Below are 22399 nucleotides of genomic sequence, written 5' to 3'. Positions count from 1 at the left end.
GTGGATCGTTTCATGCATTCTCTGAATATATAAACACATCAGGGACATTGGGCACTTGAAATTCGTGGGGGATAGGGTCTGAGCCTTGCAGTTAAAAGCAAAAAAAGACATGAGTAATTGATGCCTCCTGGCCCCCCCTAAAAATGTTGGAAACTTTCCATGGGAATTACAAGGAATTTATCGCAATCAAAAGGGGGGAATCTTTTTTTTTTTTTACAAAATTGAAGTTGGCCCTTTATAGAACACACTAACATTGTTGGGGAAAACATTTTTTCTCATAATCCTAACTGGAACAACCAGATTTTTTTCAAGCACAGTTGAGAAACTTGAGGGAAGAAGCTCTTTGTTTGCATGAATTAGGGTTTCGAATCTCTGGCATGAGGCCAATTCGATACGCATCTAGATACACCGGTTACGATTCGATTTAAAAATGATATCTTTAAGGGCGGAACGATACAATTCGATTTTGTGCGGAAACAACAATTTGTTGATGTAGACATTCATCATAAAGAACCTTGGCAACCCAATTCTACAAAATGACAATTGTCTAAATCTATTTTCAAACATGTAAAAGACCACTTGTGGTATTTAGGGTGTTAAAGGAAGAGCACAAAAAGATGCTTGTAGGTGAGTTTTTCAGCAAATAGCAGGTGATAGGTTCCACAGATGGGGAAAAAAACATATAGGGGCATTAATAAACCATGACCCACGAATAGGCAGTGGATCAGTGTAAAGGCACTAAATGTGAATTGACCTAACCTGCAGCATAAATCTGAATGATGTGTGCCATCAGAAATTTGCTGGTGACAAACAGGAGCTGATGAATCACAATGTCTCAGACATGAGCAGTGCCTGCTCCATCACAGACCCTGGCTTTAACCCGTCAACCACAATAAAGACGTGTTTTGCACAAACTAGTGCATCCATCACTCAGCACATTGACTGTATTCAATCTCAAGTCCAGTGGCTGCTGGAGGCCTATGTGCTGTTCCCGTGCAGCAACTTGAGCAGTTAGCCCCTCCTGGTATCCTACACCACCTAGCGAGGAGATTTGTGGATAGCTCCTTAAAAGTGAGAGTAGATCATCACACGTTTGTACACATTAAGCACTATTCAATGACCAGGCGCACGAAATTGCTTCTATGCTTTGTTTGCTCAGGAGTGTGTAGGGTGTGGGTGGATTGTGCATTTTTAAAATAAAGCTTTGCTATTGAGAGGCAACGTAACTCAAAGGGACCGTTAAAAGCGACGTAAACTCCCAAGTATAACAAATCCGAAAACACAACAAAAGCCAGCGAACACACGCATTCAGCGCACCAAAACCGAAGCGATCCTACACATTAAGAGTTTCATCACCAGTCGGCCATGTCCCCGCCATCTTGGACAGCCATTATTAAACGTTATGTGAAACGTTTGTAAACGCCAAACCCGGCCGCAATGAATTACACCGTGCGCATTTAGGCAGTACCATAAGTTTAACATTTACACTTCCGTCACAGCATTCAGATGAAAAAAGGGGAAAAAAACGTATTTTGTGCACCTATATCTGGAGTCAGCTCGTATTGTTTTTGTGCACGGACATCGATGCAAGCAGACGAGGATGAGTACACACTGTTGTTTTTGCCTTTCGATTTGACACGGCGCCACCCAATAAAGACATTCAACTTCTTCACGTTGTAAGGCACAATGACTACAGGTGCGTGCCGGACAAAACCGTGACGACGTTGTGTTGTGGTCACAGCAGGTCCACTTTGACACGCTGAGCGCCACGGCCGATATTATTTTGCATCATAGCACTCCGTAGTACAAAACACAACCACGAATGAACAATTTCATGCCAGCAAGACCTCGTTAGATCCACGCTAGAGTAGTTTTAAGCAAGCAAGCCGGACCAGAACGGACGCAGGTGCAGGGTCGCTAACTATCAAGCTAGCATGCTAACTGGCCTCGGTCTACCGTGCAAGAGGGCCGCTTGCAAGCATGCTAGCTAACCGCTTTGGGGGCCGATTCTCTGCTGTGCATTTTACTCGACTGGTCGAGCAGTGTGAGCCCCGCGGACCAGATGCAATTCACAACCTTTGCTTGTGTACTGCATCGACTTTCGATATGCTACCTTCATCAACAGGGCCTTCGTTCTGGCGCCATCTTCATGAAGCTTCTGAAATCCAAATAGTGAGCTGCAAAAAGACAACATAGGGGGCTCGGTGTTAGTTGCGAAGCGCCTCGGTTGAAACCTCGACATGCAGGGAAAGAAAAGCATTCGAGTTGACGCTACACGTGAGGACGGTGGCTCACTATTCCCACCTGTCAATCCCGGCCAAAGTGTCCCTCTCCTGGGCTGTCAGTGTCGGAAAGTCCTCCTCTGTTTCACTCGCTTTTCCCGCCGCCATTTTCTTTTCCTCATCACCACCATCAGAAGCTGAGCCGAGACTCCGAGCAGCAGCGCAGGCAGCAACGGCGACAGACACACTGCACGATTGCATGGAAAATCGCAACGCTGAGGCGATCGGCTTGCTCCACCGAATCAAACAGAGGGAACCGAAGAAAAGCAAACGATCAAAAACTTTTTCCCAGCCTAAAAAGATGCGATTCGATGTAGTCAATCCTTTCCGGGGGACAGCAGCGCTCCGCGAGCTGATCTTCAAACGTCACATTTTTCGTCCCAAAGCGAGATCATACCGTGGCTCAATTTCGACTACTTGAACACATAATCCAAAGTGTAAGTATGCCTCAATTAAACGCGTTTCGGCCGAGAAGATAAAAGTTGTTTTAATTGTGTCACCGAAGCGAACCCACGCGCCGTTCTAGGCACGCCCTCACCTTCTGTTTTAGCCAATCAATGCGCGTGTATCCCACCATATGACTTCTGGTCTTCAATAATATACATCATCATCCTATGTAGTATGATAAACTGGAAACGTAACCATAAAGTAAAACAACCGAATCCGAGAACGTTACCGATCACACCTCTGTGTTACCACGTTAAAACCACCTTTTTAATAAGAGGCATCTCTAGTTGTAAATATGAACACAAATGTTTGTCAGTAAGACATCATCTTTGACTCTATCCACGCCTTTCACACAATGCAACTCATGTTTGGACTTTATAATATGAGGCAATATGCCCGGAATGCCCTCCCGACAAAGAGTACACGTTCCGATATTTTAATGATAAAGTTGCCGAGCTTACGTGGCACAGCATCATCGCGTGGGTGTGGCTTAGATTGTCAACATCCTGTGAAATTCTCCAGCCCCTCCAAAATGGCGAGCGTGGACATCAGAGAAGGTTCGGAAGGATTTGGATTTGAATTACCAAGGGGGTTGTTTTAAATAGAATGTCATTTTAAATATGCATACACAAAACTGCGACCTACTCCAAAATTGTCATTCAGATATTTGCGGTAGCCATTTGGCGATGGCTTGCTAATACTGGCGCCCCATTATTATGATGGGCTGTATTTCACAATGGGCTAAAATCTCCCTTTCGACTAGCCAAACGCATTTGAACAGCTGTTTGCGGGGTCAGAAAAAAAAATTCATACTTGTCGGTTAACAGCGGAGTCTTTCACTGCTACTGGACATTCCGTAAGAAGCAGTGTGACAAAGAATCCAGGTCAACATGCCTTTGAATTTGTGTCTGTGAATGTGATCGTTTTTGAATTCCTCTCAACAGGCCGGGAAGAGCCAGAGAGTGAAGAGGAGGTGTACGAGGTGGTGGATCTGACAGAATATGCTCGGCGGCATCAGTGGTGGAGCCGGGTATTTGGTAACAACTCGGGCCCAATAGCCGAGAAGTACTCCGTGGCAACCCAGCTCATGATGGGAGGGCTCACTGGATGGTAAACGTATTGAAATAGTACTGTGGTATTTGAACTCTTGAGAGTGAGCCTTTTAATTGGCGGTTGTGACATCAGCAAGAGATGAACGAATATAAGAACATTTCAAACCAAAGAGAAAAGGGACATTTAAGCTTCAATGTTGGCTCGGGTGGGAGAGTCTCTGTGCAGAGTGCTTGTGTGTGAGTTGTGGCCGATAGCAGCTCTTGTATGAATGCCCATTATTTTCCCGCTCGTGAGAATAAAGCGACTAAAATGCCTAAGCGACTGTGTCATCCCAAGGGTATTACAGTTCCTTTGTTCTTTCATATTTTGCTCATGTCACAACTGCCAATCAACAGGCCCATGAGTTCAGAATAAGAATCAGAACCTATAAGAGTCCAAATTGCCGCTCATCATTTGTCTGTCGCCCACTCAATGTCTGCAGGTGTGCCGGTTATGTCTTCCAGAGAGTTGGGAAGGTAGCGGCCACTGCTGTTGGTGGAGGGTTCCTCCTTTTACAGGCAAGACACACAGCTTGTAGGTGGCCTCACTAATATTTCTACGGACATTCAATAATATCCAGTGTCATTGAAAGTGCTAGATTCACACCACAGTTCTCAGCTGGTCTCCTCTACTTAGCAGCATGTATGAGTTGTCTATAGAAGTGTCGGGGTGTTTTTTATTTATATGAAAACATGGTGGCACACCAACCACTTTATGTATGATACCAAAAAGGACAAGTGTATACGGTACTCTCATATGATATGTGTTTATTTCATTATTTTTTCACTATTTTTTTATTTCATTTCATTTCAAGACTTAGTCAATTTAAGTACACTAATAATTAAGAGTAAAGTTTGACAATTTTGCAATATTTATTTTTGATGCCATATAAACACAATGTCATATGTCACGTCACATTTTATAAAGTGCGTGTAAACTTAAATAATGTTTATTTACTCTTGTTAATTATAAAGTTTAAACAAACACTTACTTTGTCAAGGCGCCGGCAACACCAATGCGTCGGCGCGTGTGCCAAGTTCATAAGACGAAACCCCGTGCCGGTGCGTGTATCAATTTAAAAAAGGCACGTGACCGATGCAGCTGTTGTATCGCTCGTACCTGTCACTGCACTCTGTTTATAATGAAGCGCATCTGTCAACGGAATGCATCTCTACCAAAATAATCACGGCTCTTTTGAAGCACAATTCTTCCCTTCATGCCAATGTGATACAGAGCCCAAAAGAAAATGACAGTTTTCCCCCATGTGGGACCATTTTGGTTTTATATCCCCCCAATAGTATTGGCAAAGAAGGTATGTTTTCATTTCCTTGTTTCATCGTGTTCGTCTCAGTTTCCGTTTGATCCATCAGAATTAACATTTATTTCGAAGTACCTATAGTTTAAATGATTTATTTTATTTTCTGAAGGTTAAATGTCGCATTTGGTCAAATGAACTTCCTAAGTACAGTAAATAAACGCACCTCCTCGCGCAGAAAATAAGTCACAAATACACTTAGAATAAACACAGGTGTACAGATATTTTACAACTTCCTCGTGGTCGCTTTATTAATATAATAATTATTTTATTTTTTTTTAACATAAAGCTTCCTGGAAGTTTGCGTTGAACCAGGTAGTGCTGGATTGTATTATGAGCCATCATGTTTTGAAAGGTTTGTGTAGAAAATGTTTAAATAAGTACTTGAAAAATTAATTAATTTAATATTTAATGTAAATATATATAAACTTCTTTCAGCAGTCTCTACAGTTGTTAGGCACACAAGCCCCATCAGTGCCTTGTGAGAGAGAGTGTCCTCCGAAGCTGGAGAAATTGCCTGAATGCGAAAACACTGAAAAAAAATTTTTTTTTTAAATATGAAAAATATTATTTTTTTAGGCAAGCACGGTGGGCGACTGGTTAGCACATCTGCCTCACAGTTCGTCGCTTGTGTGGTGGTTGCATGTTCTCCCAGTGCCTGGGTGGGTTTTCTCCGGGCACTCTGGTTTCCTCCCACATCCCCGCAACATGCGTGGTAGGTTAATTGAAGACTGTAAATTGCCCGTAGGTGTGAATGTGAGTGCGAATGGTTGTTTGTTTATATGTGTCCTGCGATTGGCAACCAGTTCAGGGTGTACCCCGCCTCTCGCCCAAAGATACTTGGGAACGCGACCCTAGTGAGGAGAAGCGGTACAGAAAATGGATGGATGGATGGATTATTTTATAAAAACTTTCTGCCTCAAACACAACTACATAGGCAACACTTTCACAATGACAACACTTTCACTCTGATTTTCACTGTATGACACGTTCACAATTTTTGTTGACTGTATATTTTAAAGATACCAAAGATATTTTAAACTTAGATTAAGACAATATAACATTCAATAACCTGAATAATATTGCATAGGTTGCCTGCAATGATTTAAGATCCAGCAGGTGTTTATAATCAGCAACACAGGAACACAGTACCGACACAGTTTGCCCAATGTGCCACAACGCTTCATCTACCAATCACTACACTTACTTCATAACTTATAATAAATTAAACATTTCAATGAAGAAATACAATCACTTATTTTAATAAGTAAATGCATAAATAAAAACAATAATATAATCCATCCATTTTCAACACCGTCTATCCTGGTTAGGGTCGTGGGGCGCCGGAGCCTATCACAGATGACTTCGGGCGAAAGGTGGACTACACCCTGAACTGGTCGCCAGTCAGTCGCAGGGCACATATATACACGGGACAAGCATTTGCACCGTCACTGAGTGGGAACTGAACCCACGCTGCCCGCACCAAAGTCAGGCGAGTGCATCGTTACACCATCAGTGACCAATAATAGAAATGTAAATAAAATCATACACAGGGCTCTACACAAACTCTTACATTGGTAGCACGGGACCATGCATGATGTAGTCTTGGCATACTGTAGCTTTGTATGAAATAAAAAATGAGAGTGACTCAAGTTATATCTACAAAATATTTTACTGTGAATATGAAGTTTGTCTGCTACAATCAGTGACTAAACAGGTCATTTATTTTATCTCATGTTAAAAGACATAATGGAAACATGGTCAAATAAAAGCAAAGCATAACAACAATTTCATAAATGCTGTACTTAAAATGACTAACAGCAGCATAACTTTAATATCAGCACACATGAGAGGTTGGAATAAGGAAAGAAAACAAGGCGTGGGATTGTATTTAAATTGAATAGTAGACACTCCAAAGTTAGATCAGAATTTCCCTGGCTACTTATGATTATGATTTTTCAATTCAATTCAATTTAAAAATTTGGTTACTACTTGGCGGCACGGTGAGCGGCTGGTTGGAGCGTCTGTCTCTCAGTTCTGAGGACAGGGTTCCATCCCCAGCCCCGCCTGTGTGGAGTTTGCATCTTCTCTGCCTGCGTGGGTTTTCTCCGGGCACTCCGGTTTCCTCCCACATCCCAAAAACATGCATGGTAGGTTAATTGACAACTCTAAATTGCCCGTAGGTGTGAATGGTTGTTTGTTTGTATGTGCCCTGCGATTGGCTGGCAACCAGTTCAGGGTGTACCCCGCCTCCTGCCCGATGATATCTGGGATAGGCTCCAGCACGCCCGCGACCCTAGTGAGGAGAAGCTGCTCAGAAAATGGATGGATAGTTACTACTTTCTATTTCATATTAAAGAATTGTCAGTAGCTCAGTCCACAAGGACTTGGTTTTGAACTGGAAGGACTGCAGATTAAATCCCACTGTACACTGGTGTTGGAGACGTGCAAATCTGTTTCCTCACCACTGTTGATGTGTCCTTGAGCATCGCACCAAATTGCTCAGTGGCCCAATACCTTGAAACTGCCAACTCACTCTGCCATCTTCCTTGCCCACGACTGAATTTGTTGTCGAGTGAACATTTAATATATATAAAAATAAAAATTAAAAAACAGCTTGTTGGGGAGGGGCACAAGCCCGCCCCTAATGCAAAGTCACCACTTGAATTATGTGTTACATTATACAGCTGGAAAAAGTGGAATGGTTTCTAAAGTTTGTGCACATTACTTACACAGATTGCCAATCATAGTGGATACGTGCAGGTGGACTGGAAGAAGGTGGAGAAGGATGTAAACAAAGCAAAGAAACACCTAAAGCAGAAAGCAAACAAAGCAGCCCCTGAGCTAAACACATGCATTGAGGAGGTAAAGGTATCTGGAGAAAAGCTTTATTCTAATGCTTGTCCCTGTTATAACATTTCTAGTCTTATTTTTCTTTAGATTAGAATACAGTAGTTTAGATACAGTCCCACTTGAATGTGATTCAATGCACCACACTCTCCCTTGTTTAAATGCCCTGTTTTTGTTATTGGAAAACAAGAGCAAGATAGCTTAGTCAGTTTTTCCAACTTTTGTGTGTGAAGAGTTTTAATTGAAAATAAAACCAGTCTTTTTTGGGGGGGGCGGGGGGGAAAGAGAGGGGCTTAAAAAAATGTAAGCCTCCGATCCAACTTTCACAGGCGGAATCTCGACTCAGTGCTGAACATAAGATTAATAAAGGTAGATGAGCTTTTTTGCATTGGTAGTGAAGATGTGAGTTGTAGTGGTCATACCACAAAATGCATGTTCCTTAAAAATGTTGCAACAGAGAAAAATCAATCAAACACACATTTTGTTTTATGTTTAGCATTCTGTTAATTGTTCAGTTTTCTATGATTTCTATTGGCACTGTGCTGATTTGTCTGTCATTCTTCCCATCATACAGGCCACAGATTTTGTAAAGAGAAACATCGTCTTGTCCAGTGGCTTTGTTGGAGGATTTTTCCTGGGTTTGGCCTCCTAAAAGACGCTGCCCTCACTATGCTTTCAAACACTGAATGGACTACTTTCGTCTCCATTATTTACATTTCTGCCACCTTGTGAATTGATCAGGTGGGTCATTTTGACCATTGGATCGTGATCTGTGGTGCAAGTTATATAGCGGCTGAAATAAGTATTTAACGTCACCATTTTTCCTCACTAAATTTACTTACGAAGGTGCTATCGACCTGAAAATTTCACCAGATGTTGGGAACAACCCAAGTAATCCATACATACAAAGAAAGTAGAGCAAATATGATCAGAAATTAAATTAAGTGTAAAAATGTGAAATGACGAAGGGAAAAAGTATTGAACACATGACAAAAGGGAGGTGCTAAAAGGCATGGAAAGGCAAGACAACACCTAAAATCTATCAATCAAACAGCAAGCCAGCCCCTTGTCAGTACAAATGACGATCATCTGGTTCAGTCCTAATTGATGGCCTACAAAAAGGTCTCATTGCCAAGGTGTGAGTTAAGACACATCTGATGATGGGTAAGAGAAGAGAGTTGTCTGAAGACCATCGCAAAGTAATTGCTGCAAAACATAACGATGGCATTGTTTACAGGTGCATATCTAAGCTTCTGAATGTTCCAGTTAGCACGGTTGGGGCCATATAACATAAGTGGGAAGCCAATCATACCACCATAAATTTGCCTCGATCAGGTGCTCCTCGTAAGATTTCTGACAGATGAGTGAAAAGAATAATCAGAAGAGTTGTCCAAGAGCCATAGACCACCGGTAGAGCTTCAAAAAGACGAGAAGAAAGGAAAGGAAAAGAAGAAAGGTACTGTTGTCACAAGGAAAACTGTAACCGACTCCGCCGCCATGGCCTGTATGGACGCTCATCACACAAAACCCCATTGCTGAAAAAAAAGCATGTGCAAGCTTGTTTAGTTTGCTGAACAACATTTGGACAAGCCAGTTAAATACTGGTAGAATAGTCTAGTCAGATGAGAGCAAAATTGAATTGTTGGGTGCCATAATACACACCACGCTAGGAGGAGAACTGTCACTGCACATCATAAAAACACCATACCAACAGTGAATTTCAGAGGTGGGAACATAATGGTGTGGGGCTGCTTTTCAGAAAATGGTACTGGTAAACTTCACATTATTGAAGGAAGGATGAATGTGCAAATGTACTGAGACATTCCTGACAGAAATCTGTTCCCATGGATGAGGATGATGAAAATGAAACAAGGATAATGATCCAAAATATATTACGAAGGAAAGTCAATTGGTTTCAAAGAAAAAAAATAAAGCTAGAATGGCCCAGCCATTCACCTCACTTAAATCCAATGCAAAATCTATGGAAAGAACTGAAACTCAAGGTCCATAAAAGAAGCCCAAAGAACCTACAAGATTTGAAGACTGCTTATGTGGAGTAAGCACAGGAGGCATCCTAAACAGATGCCCGAGCCACCTCATCTGGCTTCTCTCAATGCGGAGGAGCAGCGGCTCTACTCTGAACCCCTCCCAGATGACCAAGCTTCTCACCCTAACCCTTGCGGAGGTAATACATTTTGGCCGCTTGTATCCGGGATCTTGTTCTTTCGGTCACGACCCAGAGCTCTTGACCATAGGTGAGGGTAGGAACGTAAATCGAGAGCTTCGCCTTTCGGCTTAGCTCCTTCTTTACCACAACGGACCGATACTAAGCCCGCATCACTGCAGACGCTGCACCTCACCACCTGTCGATCTCCCGTTCTATTCTTCCCTCACTCGTGAACAAAAACCCAAAATATTTGAACTCCACCACTTGGGGCAGGACCTCATCCTCGACCTGGACAGGGCCCTCCACCCTTTTCCGACTGAGGACCATGTCAGTCGGAAAACTGACATGGTCCTCAGTTGGAGGTGCCGATTCTCATCCCAGCTGCTTCACACTCGGCTTCAAAACGCTCCAGTGAGAGTTGGAGATCACGGCTTAATGAAGCCAACAGAACTACATCATTTGCAAAAAGCAGAAATGCAATACTGAGGCCACCAAACCGGACCCCCTCTACGCCTCGCCTCAGCTGCGCCTAGAAATTCTGTCCTGTTATGAACAGAATCAGTGACAAAGGGCAGCCTTGGCGGAGTCCAACCCTCACCAGAAACGAGTCCGACTTACTGCCGGCAATGTGGACCAAACTCTGACAGTGGTCGAACAGGGACCGGACAGCCTGTATTAGTGGGTTTGCAACCCCATACTCACAAAGCACCCCCCACAGGACTCCCCGAGGGACACGGTCGAACGCCTTCTCCAAGTCCACAAAACACATGTAGACTGGTTAGGCGAACTCCCATGCACCCTCGAGGACCCTGCCGAGGGTGTAGAGCTGGTCCACTGTTCCACGGCCAGGATGAAAACCACCCTGGTCCTCCTGGATCTGAGATTTGACTTACTGATGGACCCTCCTCTCCAGCACCCCTGAATAGACCTTACCAGGGAGTCTGAGGAGTGTTTTCCCCATGTAGTTGGAACACACGCTCCGGTCCCCCTTTTTAAAAAGAGTGACCAAATTTAATTTCTGATCTTATTTGTTCTATTTTTCTTTGTATGTGTGGATTACTTGGGTTGTCCCCAACATCTGGTGAAAATTTCTGGTCAATAGCACGTTTGTAAGTATATTTAGTGAGAAAAATTGTGATGTGTTAAATACTTATTTCAGCCGTTGTATATTTTCTTTTACGGTTGAAAATTACCAAACTGAACATTATTCCTTAGTAGTGTGTGGCTGAGATGCTGGATTATACTTCTCACTTTTGTCTTAATCCCAAATATTTGTAGACTTTTATGTTAAAATGTGTCTAGCTTCAGTTGCATGGTAAACACTGACCCTTTGCCAAATGTTAATTTACATTGTACTGTGTACAACGCATGAAGTGCAATCATTAATCTCTGTTCTGACTTTCAGTTTGTCCCATGTGGGGTTGCCACAGCAAGTCACTATCATTTTGTTTGGACAGTTTTTACGCCAGATTTCTTTCCTGACACAACCCACCCATTGTATTTCTCATCCAGGGTAGGTATTGGGGCACTGGCCAGAAATCTCAACCACGCTGCCTGCACGCATTTACCACTACACTACCAGCGCAATCACAGCTGTGTTGAATCTATTCATTTGAAACCTTACACAGAGTGCCAATAGTACATCTATTTTATCTTGTCCTCAACATCCCATTACAGCTTAATGGCAGGATGAGCATCTCTGGATGTCATAAACAGTCAGACTTAGTAGTGACTGATTTCATCCAGCATTTACACCAGCTATTGACACATTAGACACTGAAATAGGACATCCATCTGTAATGTTTTTGTTTTTTTGCCATATTCTATTGCTGTAACATGTTTCAGGTTATTGTACTGTGGTTCCATGTTAATTTGTGATCTGCCGCAATGTTTTTATTGTAGACAGCTTGACAAAAAACAAATTGGGCTCCTTATTTTAAATGCATTATTTTTCTGAGATTAATAAAGTATATTATGCGTTTTATTGTCTGTATTAAATAATAGTAAATACTGACTGTGTACTTGTGTAAAAGACAGGAAGGAGGTAACTACTGTAGCCACAGATGTTGCAATACTCTGTCTTCTACAGGTATGATAATGAACAATGTTTTAAAAAGACAACATTTAACTTTTATTATAATGCCAGCTATTAAAAAAAACAGCTACATATGAATATACAATGTGCAAAATGCCACAAACATTTGTTGCTTCAGCAAAACATGACTATAGCAAAAACATTTGTGGAGCGGCATTTGTTTGTGAGCAAGCAGGCTACTTCTTGGGTTATGATAAATGATGGACAGATTCAGGTGGGTGGTTATGATAAATGGACAGATTCAGGTGGGTGGATTCTCCCACTGTTGAGGATTCAAACTGTTGTCTGTATCATCTATATCCACACCTTTATCCAGATGCTCAGCAAAATGGAATGTGTTCTTCATTGGTCACCCCTCTACAAATTTTTGACTACTGTGAAAAACAATACGCTAAGGTGACACGGTGAAACAAGGCTAATAATAAAATAAAAAAAAGTAGTTGTGGAATCTAATCCTATTAATTTACAAACATGCCTTGTACAGGTAAAATCTGTATAATAATTTTACAATCCCAAGATTTAAAAGAGCAAGAAGAGTAAATGTACTGGACTTAGATAACATTGTCCATTTTCACGACTTCCTGATGGTCTCTTTAAATGGGCATTTTGAGGAGGGCACATTCGGTCAGCATCATCAGCGTTGTGGTCATGCATTTGCTGTTGGAAATCTGAAACAAAAGCACAAATATTAACTCTTCATCTCTGTTTCGTTTAGCTTTGGCCAGACAAACCTGAATGGAAATCCTTTTTCAAATGATACCTTGATCCTTCCGCTACATTTGGCTGTGCCCAGCGCTGTAGACACATGGCTCAGGCTCCCAGCTGAAAGATCCACCTTGAAGTGTCGGTAGAATTGGCTGAGGAGCCCCTTCATGAGCCTCATCACCTCCTCTATATGAATATTGTCTTGTTCTTCCACCTCTTGTGGTGGATCCCGTCTCACACTGCTCCATAGCTCCCAAGCATCAACAGGGTTTACAGCATAGGTGACATGAAGCAGTGGCTTAACTGGAAGAGTCCAAATCATTTTGAGTTGCTTGACATTGGACTCTGTGTGGCAGTTGGTCCATAATGCCACCAACCACTGCAAGCTGGTGTGGCTGATCTCCAACAAGCCAAAGCAGCAGTCAAAGTTCTTCTGGAACCATGATTTGACCAAAGCAGTGAGTGCCTCTGTCCCACTGCTGCCAAATAGTGGTAGACAAATGAACTCTTTTGGAAGTGAGTTAATGTAGTCAGGGTTGCCATTGATGCATGCAAGCCAGCCACTCCATACTGTCTTCAGTTGCTCATCCTTCCTGGTAAACAAGGGCTTCGAGTAGATCTGTAGTAAGAGACAAGGAAAGGGTAACCAAATGAACCTTGCAGACTTCCTTAAATTGACATTTCTGTCATTTTCATTTTTTCTATAGTCCTGTGCTCACCTCTATTAAGATGGCCTCTGCATCATCATCTGTCTCAACCAGGCCCTGAACCACAGAGAAGGAGACGCTGAAGCATAGTGTACCGCCCACCTCCACTGCCAGACCTTGTTGTTTCTCTGCAGCCAGAAATGCAGAGAGTTGCCTGGCGTAGCTCTTCAGCTGGGTGTAGCGGAATCGGTAGAGGGGCGTGACATAGGACAGCTGCCATTCTCTTTTCATCAGAGAGTCCAAATGCTGAGGGTTGACCTTATCCTGCTAAAAGTGTAGGGGTAGTGAATGATAATCTGTATCCCTCCCATCAAGCAAGAAGCAATTTAGGATGACTCACAACGATATTGTCCGACTTTGGTGCTCTTCTGTTTGTGTTGAGCCGCAGTGACGTTAGTGCCCTTGTCAAGCATAGACGTGAAGCTGCCATCAGGCTCTGGTAGGACTGTCTGTAGCTCCTACTTTTACTACTTCTCTGGACAACACTGTTGGGGGTTCTCTCCACACTAGAAAACACACATTTCAGTTATTTATTTGAGGAACTTGAAGGGAAACTCACATGCACAGTGAAACTAGAAACACATCAAACATCGTCCAGTTAAAATGTTAAATAACAAAGTTCAAATAATAAGGTCAGCAGTAAACATTCTTGACATTGAATCTCCAGGTCGGGGATGAGATCCTGCCCCAAGTGGAGGAGTTCAAGTATCTTGTGGTCTTGTTCACGAGTGAGGGAAGAATGGAACGGGAGATTGACAGGCGGATCGGTGCAGCGTCTGCAGTGATGCGGACTTTGTATTGATCCGTTGTGGTAAAGAAGGAGTTAAGCCGAAAGGCGAAGCTCTCGATTTACCGGTCGATCTACGTTCCTACCCTCACCTATGGTCACAAGCTGTGGGTCGTGACCGAAAGAACAAGATCCAGGATACAAGCGGCCGAAATGAGTTTCCTCTGCAGGGTGTCCGGCTCTCCCTTAGAGAGAGGGTGAGAAGCTCGGTCATCCGGGAGGATCTCAATAGTAGAGCCGCTGCTCCTTCACATCGAGAGGAGCCAGATGAGGTGGCTGGGCATCTCATTCGGATGCCTCCCGGACGCCTCCCTGGTGAGGTGTTCCGGGCACATCGCACCGGGAGGAGACCCCTGGGACGACCCAGGACACGCTGGAGAGACTACGTCCTTCGGCTGGCCTGGGAACGCCTCGGGATCCCCCCGGAAGAGCTGGATGAAGTGGCTGGGGAGAGGGAAGTCTGGGCGTCCCTGCTAAAGCTGCTGCCCCGCGACCCGACCTCTGATAAGCGGTAGAAAATGGATGGATGGACATTGAATCTATTGTTATTTGTGTTTGAATTATAACTTTTTGGCCGAGGTTGACACCTCAAGTACTGTAAATCATCCATCCATTTTCCATTTTCTGTACCGGTTATCCTCTCTTGGGCCGTGGGTGTGCTGGAGCCTATCCCAGCTGTATCTGGGCGAGAGGCGGGGTACACCCAGAACTGGTGGCCAGCTGATTGCAGGGCAGATATAACCCCAATTCCAATGAAGGTGGGACGTTGTGTTAAATATAAATAAAAACAGAATACAATGATTTGCAAATAATGTTCAACCTATATTTAATTGAATACACTACAAAGACTAAATATTTAATGTTCAAACTGATAAACTTTATTGTTTTTAGCAAATAATCATTAACTTAGAATTTTATGGCTGCAACACGTTCCAAAAATGCTGGGACAGGGTCATGTTTACCACTGTGTTACATCACATTCAATAAACGTTTGGGAACTGAGGACACTAATTGTTGAAGCTTTGTTGGTGGAATTCTTTCCCATTCTTGCTTGATGTACAGCTTCAGCTGTTCAACAGTCTGAGGTCTCCGTTGTCGTATTTTACGCTTGATAATGCGTCACACATTTTCAATGGGAGACAGGTCTGGACTGCAGGCAGGCCAGTCGAGTACCCACACTCTTTTACTACGAAGCCACGCTGTTGTAACACGTGCAGAATGTGGTTTGGTATTGTCTTGCTGAAATAAGTAGTGACCTCCATGAAAAAGACGTTACTTGGATGGCTGCATATGTTTCTCCAAAACCTCTATGTACCTTTAAGCATTAATGGTGCCTTCACAGATGTGTAAGTTACCCATGCCTTTGGCACTAACACAGCCCCATACCATCACAGACGTTGGCTTTTGTACTTTGCATCCATAACAGTCCGGATGGTTCCTTTCCTCTTTGGCCCGGAGGACACGACGTCCACAATTTCCAAAAACAATTTGAAATGTGGACTCGTCGGACCACAGAACACTTGCATCAGTCCATCTTAGATGAGCTCGGGCCCAGGGAAGCCAGCGGGGTTTCTGGGTGTTTTTGATAAATGGCTTTTGCTTTGCAAAGTAGAGTTTCCAGTTGCACTTACGGATGTAGCGCCGAACTGTATTTACTGACATTGGTTTTCTGAAGTGTTCCTGAGGTGTGGTGATATCTTTTAAACATTGATGTCGGTTTTTGATGCAGTGCCGCCTGAGGGATTGAAGGTCACGGGCATTCAATGTTGGTTTTCGGCCTTGCCGCATGCATGCAGTGATTTCTCCAGATTCTCTGAACCTTTTGATGATATTATGGACCATAAATGATGAAATCCCTAAATTCCTTGCAATTGTACGTTGAGGAACATTGTCCTTAAACCAGACATGCCCAAAGTCCGGCCCGTGTTCATATTTCCACTGGCCCTAAGCCTCTGTCATAAAATCAATAATATGTGGCCCGGCAGTACAAAATACACACGCAATTTTATATTTCACCACAGGATGGCAGTAAACTTGTGGCCGAACTGTCACGGGGCCGTTTTGTGCATATGTTTTTTGCCCATTTCTAAAATGGCAACTGGAAGTAAGAAAAGGAAAGTTGATAGCGAGGGCCGCCGTTTCCAGGACAAATGGAAGTCTGAATATTTTTTCACTGAAGTGTCGCAGCCGGTACCAACAACTCCCTCTTGTCAACTTTTACCAGCAGCTGGATAAAGACAGGTTCCAAGAGATTCGTACATTTGCTAAGAAAATGTTGAGCTTGTTTGGCTCGACATACTTGTGCGAGAAGACATTCTCAGTCATGAACATGAATAAGAGCCGCGCGAGGACAAGACTAAGTGACTCCCACCTGCGTGACATCTTGCGCATGCCAGACCTGCTCCATTTACTGCAGTCGATATCTCAGTATCACCCTTCACATTAATGCAAACATGTAGTTTGTTGATTCTGATGAATAAAGTTTGAGTCAAATTCCATAAAAATACTTTATTTTGCATTTAATTATTTTTTATTTTAACCTTCATTTATCCAGGTCAGGCAGTTATCAGATCTACCTAGCAGCAGACAGCATAGTAAAACAAAGTAAAATAAAAATAAATACAAAAAAAGCATTCCCCTCGTCGGTAGCATGTAAAATTAATGCTGGCCCGTATGACAATTGTTTTACGTCAATGTGGCCCCTGAGCCAAAAAGTTTGGGCACCCCTGCCTTAAAGTGTTCGACTATTTTCTCACGCACTTGTTCACAAAGAGGTGAACCTCGCCCCATCTTTGCTTGTGAATGACAATTCAGGGAAGCTCCTTTTATACCCAATCATGGCACCTGTTCACCTGTGGGATGTTCCAAACAGGTGTTTGATGAGCATTTCCTCAACTTTCTTTTTTGCCACCTGTCCCAGCTATTTTGGAACGTGTTGCAGCCATAAAATTCTAAGTTAGTGATTATTTGCTAAAAACAATAAAGTTTATCAGTTTGAACATTAAATATCTTGTCTTTGTCATGTATTCAATTAAATATAGGTTGGACATGATTTGCAAATCATTGTATTCTGTTTTTATTTATGTTTAACACAATGTCCCAACTTCATTGGAATTGGGGTTGTATAAACAAACAACCATCCGTGCACACATTCACACCTATGGGCAATTTAGCATCTTCAATTCACCTACAATACATGTTTTTTGGAATGTGGGAGGAAACCGGACTACCCGTAGAAAACCCACACGGCGAACATGCCAACTCCACACAAGCGAGGCCGGACTTGAACCTCAGAACTATGACGCAGATGTGCTAACCAGTCCTTCACCATGCCGCATATTTTATATATATATATATATATATATATATATATATATACACACACACACACACACACACACACACACACACACACACATTTGTATGTATGAGGAATTAAAACAAAAACAGGACTTTTGTGCAAACAATAACACAACACAGTATGACAGGAACAATGGTGAAATGACCCAGGAATGATGCTGAAATGGTGCACATGCATTCCTTGCAGCTCTGGCTGTCTATAATAACAGAATATCTATTCTGATATTACAAAACAAATTCCATATTATCTCAGGGTGATCATACAGTGTAACTACAGCATTCTGATAGAAATAACTTTCATAGTAATCCATTTTTACCATTATGTACTGTATTACAAAAGAACACATTTGCTCCCATTTATGCACCTCGTGCTAGTCATTTCATTCTAAAGAGCGAAATAGGAAATGCAGCAGGTCCAAACAGGTCCCTCTGCTGGTTACTTTTAATATTACATCGAATTCACTGTATATTACAGTATACCAACAACGCAGCAGACCCTGCAATGGCACTATTGTGCACATGTACATCGCGATGACGATGCTCAAACAAAATATCGTACAGCCCTTATATATAATATATACATAGGCATAATTTATGGGGTACAGGGGGTACATGTACCCTGCCGTTTTTTACTTTCCGAAAATAATATAACACGATAATAAAGTGTGACGACAAGCACTCGGACCAAGCGGAACCTCCCCGCCAATTACAGCAGTGCATTGGTCAACACTGGATCGGTTGACCCCATCACATCGCTTAGATGTATTAACCACTAACTGTAGATTGTCAATTTTCTCCGCCAGCCAAGAGCAGTGCACTGTGCAATGATTCTCGAGGAGGCAGAACACTTGTGCGTGTGTGATCTATGCAGTATACACACACTATATTGCCAAAAGTATTTGCTCACCTTGACTCAAATATGATCTGAAATGACACTCCATTCCTAATCCATAGGGTTCAATATGACGTCTGTCCACCCTTTGCAGCTACTGTATAACATTTTACACTCTTCTGTTCAGGCTGTCCACAAGGTTTAAGAGTGCGTTTATGGGAATATTTGACCATTCTTCCAGAAGCACATTTATGAGGACAGACACTGATGTTGGACGAGAAGGCCTTCCTCTCAGTCACTGATCTAAATCATCCCAAAGGTATTCTATTGGGTTGTGGTCAGGACTTTGTGCGAGCCAGTCAAGTTCATCCACACCAAACTCTCTCATCTACATATTTTGGGACCTTGCTTTGTGCACCGCCATGTTAGAAATGGAAGAACTGTTCCCACAAAGTTGGGAGCATGGAGTTGTCCAAAATATTGGCTCCTTAGTTCGAGTGGAAGGAACTCTGAAGGATTCAGCATACCAAAAGCTTTGGGACAATTCATTGCTCCCAACTTTGTGGGAACAGTTTGGGGATGGCCCCTTACTGTTCCAACATGACTGTGCACCAATGTACAGAGCAAGGTCCATAAAGACATGGATGAGAGAGTTTGGTGTGGCTGAACTTAATTGGCCTCCACAGTGCTGACACCAACCCGATAGAACACCTATAGAATGAATTCGAGGGCAGACTGAGAGCGAGGCAACTCATCAAACATCACTGTGTGACCTCTCAAATGCACTTCTGGAAGAATGTTCAAAAAAATCCCTTCACACACTCCTGAACCTTGTGGAAAGCCTTTTCAGAAGTCATATTAAACCCTATTGATTAAGAAGGGGATATCATGTCAGATCATAATGTATATGTAATATCTCCAGTGACATGTTGGTTAATCATGAAGGGTTAGACGCAGCCCGTAAATACATTTGAAAAAAGGTTGTTATTTTTAAAAGACACAAGCAGGTACAGTATCTTACGCAGACCGCGGACCCACCTACCTAGAAAAAAACTCGCCAAGAAAAATGAAAAAGGTGGTTAACCATATAACACTTCTTACAAACGGGACGAAGTACCATTCGTATTAGGACAGCTCAACTTCAATTATTTACAAAATGAACACAGTTTGTTCAAGCACAACATTAGAATAACGAAAAGGTATTGTATCTATCTCATGTAAACGGATCCGTCCTGAACACTTGACAAGAACACTAAATTCGAGAACTTGCTAGGATTTGTACACACGGGAAATGGCGGTTTATATATATATATATATATTATTTTTAACAAAACGGAGGCATTTCTGGATGTTTGCAAACAGAAGACTACCTTTTCCGCACGGGCACCATGTCTGCCACTCCGATCCAACCAGAAGAGCGCCGGAAAACAAAACACATTTGAACACTACGCGCGCTTTCTTCTTCAGTTTATTTGGCACATAGCGAGATTTGGTTTGCACTACCGCCACCTTTTGATATGGAGTGTGATGTGCAACCACCCAGCCACCATAACACCGCTTGTCCTTACCGTACTTTGTACTCCGTATTTTTCCGAAGGTTTTTTATCATTCAGATCAATAAATAAAATAATAATTTTCTCCTATTAAATGAGTTATGTGTGTCCCAATTGCATGCTAGTTGTGTTTTTTCCCATTTCTTTCTTTCTCTGCCTCTTCCTCACTGCAAAGTTTTCCATTGCTATGTACGTGCAGTCCTTTTAAAAAGGTAATTGCTAATAGTTCTGCTTCATCTTTACTTTTTGTTACGACCTCTGACCTCGCTTCTTAATAATGCTTCATACTATAGTGGTATTCTTTCTAGCGATGGATCGATTGTCTGTCTGTCTACTAGCAATAGTGATACTTATCGCTGTGGTAATATCATGACTTGACTGTTTTAAAGTGACCTCTATCTGTTGTCACATGTTACATATTCCAATTTTCTTGATACTTCCACCTACCTTCTCCTCAGATGTTGCCTATGTATATTCTCTTACTTTATATCCATCCATCCATCCATCCATCCATCCATTATTCCTTTTTTATTATGATTATTTAGTGAGCACTCACAATTGTGCTTCATTTAATTACTTTCCTATTTCCCTCAGATTTTGCTATGTGCAATAAAGGTTTGCAGTCTTAATGGTCCATATTTCACAAGTTGATTTTATGTATTTTTTGCTCAAGAAAATGAAACTGGCTATCATTTCCAAGAACACCAATACATTTTCGAGCAACTGGTGAATAACATTGCCTTTGGAACGATTTTCATCACCAAAATCAACCCCCCCATGTCTTGGTTTGACGTCAGTGGCAGAACTGGAGACCTAATTCACTGCGTAGCCAGTGTGGAAAAGGAATGTACTATGTATACTATAAAGTGGCAGTAATTTGTCATATTTTATATATTGTCACTGTAGGATGGAAAAACAAAACTGGAGACACTGCATAGCCGGTACAAGGGAATGTACTATAAAGAGGCAGTATTAACTCATATTTTATACAGTAGATGTATCTGTCGGATGGGAGCCCCTCACCTATAGAATGACAACTTTTCAGGAAAAAAAAATGACGGCTTGCTTGAGTTTCCAAACATTGCTTTGTTCAAAGTGGTATACCTTATATTGCTGTCATATACAGGTATGTGCCAAAAACATTTAATATCGAGGGGAAGGCCAATTTGTTTCAAAAAGTGAAACTTGTATGTTATATTAGTTCATAACACACAAAGTGAAATATTTCAAACCTTTTTTGTTTCAATTTTGATGATCATGGCAGAAAGACAACAAATAAACAAATCCAGTATTTCACAAAATTAGAATATCATGACAAAGTTAAATATTGTAGACTTCTTGTGTCCTATCTTGTCAGCTAATTAACGCAAAACACCTGCAGAGGTTTCCCTCGGCCTTTAAATGGTCTCTGGCTTAGTAGGCTTAAGAATTATGGGCAAGACTGCTGACTTGATGGTTGTGCAGAAAATCATCAATGACACACTCTATAAGGAGAAAAGGTCTCAAAAACAAATTGCAAAAGAAGCTGGCTGCTCACAGAACGCTGTATCAAAGTACATTAACAGAGTGTTGAGAGGAAGGGGAAAATGTGGCCGGAAAAGGTGCTCAAGTGACAGCGAGGGCCGCTGCATTGAGAGGATGGCCAAGCAAAGGCAATTCAGAAATCTGGGGGAGCTTCATAAGGGATGGACTGAGGCTGGTGTCAGTGCATCAAGAACCGCTACATTCAGACGTCTATGAGACATGGGCTACAGCTGTAGAATTCCATGTATCAAGTCACTCCTGAACCAAAAACAACGCCAGAAGCGTATGTGCTGGCCTAAGGAGAAAAAGTACTGTTCTGTTGCCCAGTGGTCCCAAGTCCTATTTTCAGATGAAAGTACATTTTTCATTTCATTTGGAAATCAAGGTCCCGGAGTCTGGAAGAAAACTGGAGAAGCACAAAAGTCAAGCTGCTGAAAGTCCTGTGTGAAATTTCCACAGTCAGTAATGGTTTTGGGAGCCATGTCATTTGCTGGTGTGGGTACATTATCTTTTATGAAGTCCACAGTCAACGCAGCTGTCTACCAGGAAATTTTAGAGTACTTGACAGGGTTATTTTAACCAACACGTTGCACCAAGGAAGGAGACAGAAGTAAGAAATCAAGAAACCTGAGTTAAGCAACTTTGCAAAGTGAGAGCAGCTACAAGAACAAGCACCGTGCTTA

At 42.3% G+C, this 22399-nt stretch overlaps 3 protein-coding genes across 5 annotated transcripts in view; 1 reads left to right on the top strand and 2 right to left on the bottom strand.

Annotated features, from left to right (window-relative positions):
- Positions 1 to 3164, bottom strand: part of LOC133489344 (histone demethylase UTY-like) — a 77785-nt gene extending 74621 nt beyond the window's left edge. The window contains 2 exon segments of the mRNA XM_061798355.1: positions 2114 to 2177; positions 2305 to 3164. Coding sequence (XP_061654339.1) covers positions 2114 to 2177; positions 2305 to 2483 — 243 coding nt within the window. The 5' untranslated portion in view covers positions 2484 to 3164.
- A 60-nt stretch (positions 3165 to 3224) lies between these two features.
- LOC133489365 (FUN14 domain-containing protein 1) lies at positions 3225 to 12137 on the top strand. Of its 2 annotated transcripts, XR_009791881.1 has the most exons (6): positions 3225 to 3286; positions 3674 to 3839; positions 4264 to 4339; positions 7873 to 8007; positions 8561 to 8727; positions 11559 to 12137. XR_009791881.1 is itself a non-coding variant. In XM_061798390.1 (5 exons), exons 1-5 carry the CDS (start codon positions 3262 to 3264, stop codon positions 8636 to 8638), a joined length of 474 nt encoding a protein of 157 aa, XP_061654374.1. In that variant the 5' UTR covers positions 3225 to 3261; the 3' UTR covers positions 8639 to 12137. The 2 variants fall into 2 exon arrangements, 1 of the variants encoding a protein (XP_061654374.1); XM_061798390.1 differs by having other exon boundaries at positions 7873 to 8001; positions 8561 to 12137.
- A 164-nt stretch (positions 12138 to 12301) lies between these two features.
- Positions 12302 to 20116, bottom strand: cenpl (centromere protein L). 2 transcript variants are annotated; one of them, XM_061798367.1, is made up of 5 exons: positions 20010 to 20116; positions 14001 to 14166; positions 13673 to 13927; positions 13009 to 13572; positions 12302 to 12916 (listed from the first exon to the last, which is right to left on the bottom strand). In XM_061798367.1, exons 1-5 carry the CDS (start codon positions 20075 to 20077, stop codon positions 12842 to 12844), a joined length of 1128 nt encoding a protein of 375 aa, XP_061654351.1. In that variant the 5' UTR covers positions 20078 to 20116; the 3' UTR covers positions 12302 to 12841. The 2 variants fall into 2 exon arrangements, with proteins under 2 accessions (XP_061654351.1, XP_061654360.1); XM_061798376.1 differs by having other exon boundaries at positions 13673 to 13924.
- Between the last annotated feature and the right edge of the window lie 2283 nt (positions 20117 to 22399).

This window comes from Phyllopteryx taeniolatus, chromosome 1 (genome assembly GCF_024500385.1).
Source record: "Phyllopteryx taeniolatus isolate TA_2022b chromosome 1, UOR_Ptae_1.2, whole genome shotgun sequence".
NCBI classification, from domain to species: domain Eukaryota; kingdom Metazoa; phylum Chordata; class Actinopteri; order Syngnathiformes; family Syngnathidae; genus Phyllopteryx; species Phyllopteryx taeniolatus.
The sequence above is the reverse complement of the archived record's forward strand: the minus strand, read 5'-3'. Positions and strand labels throughout refer to the sequence as shown.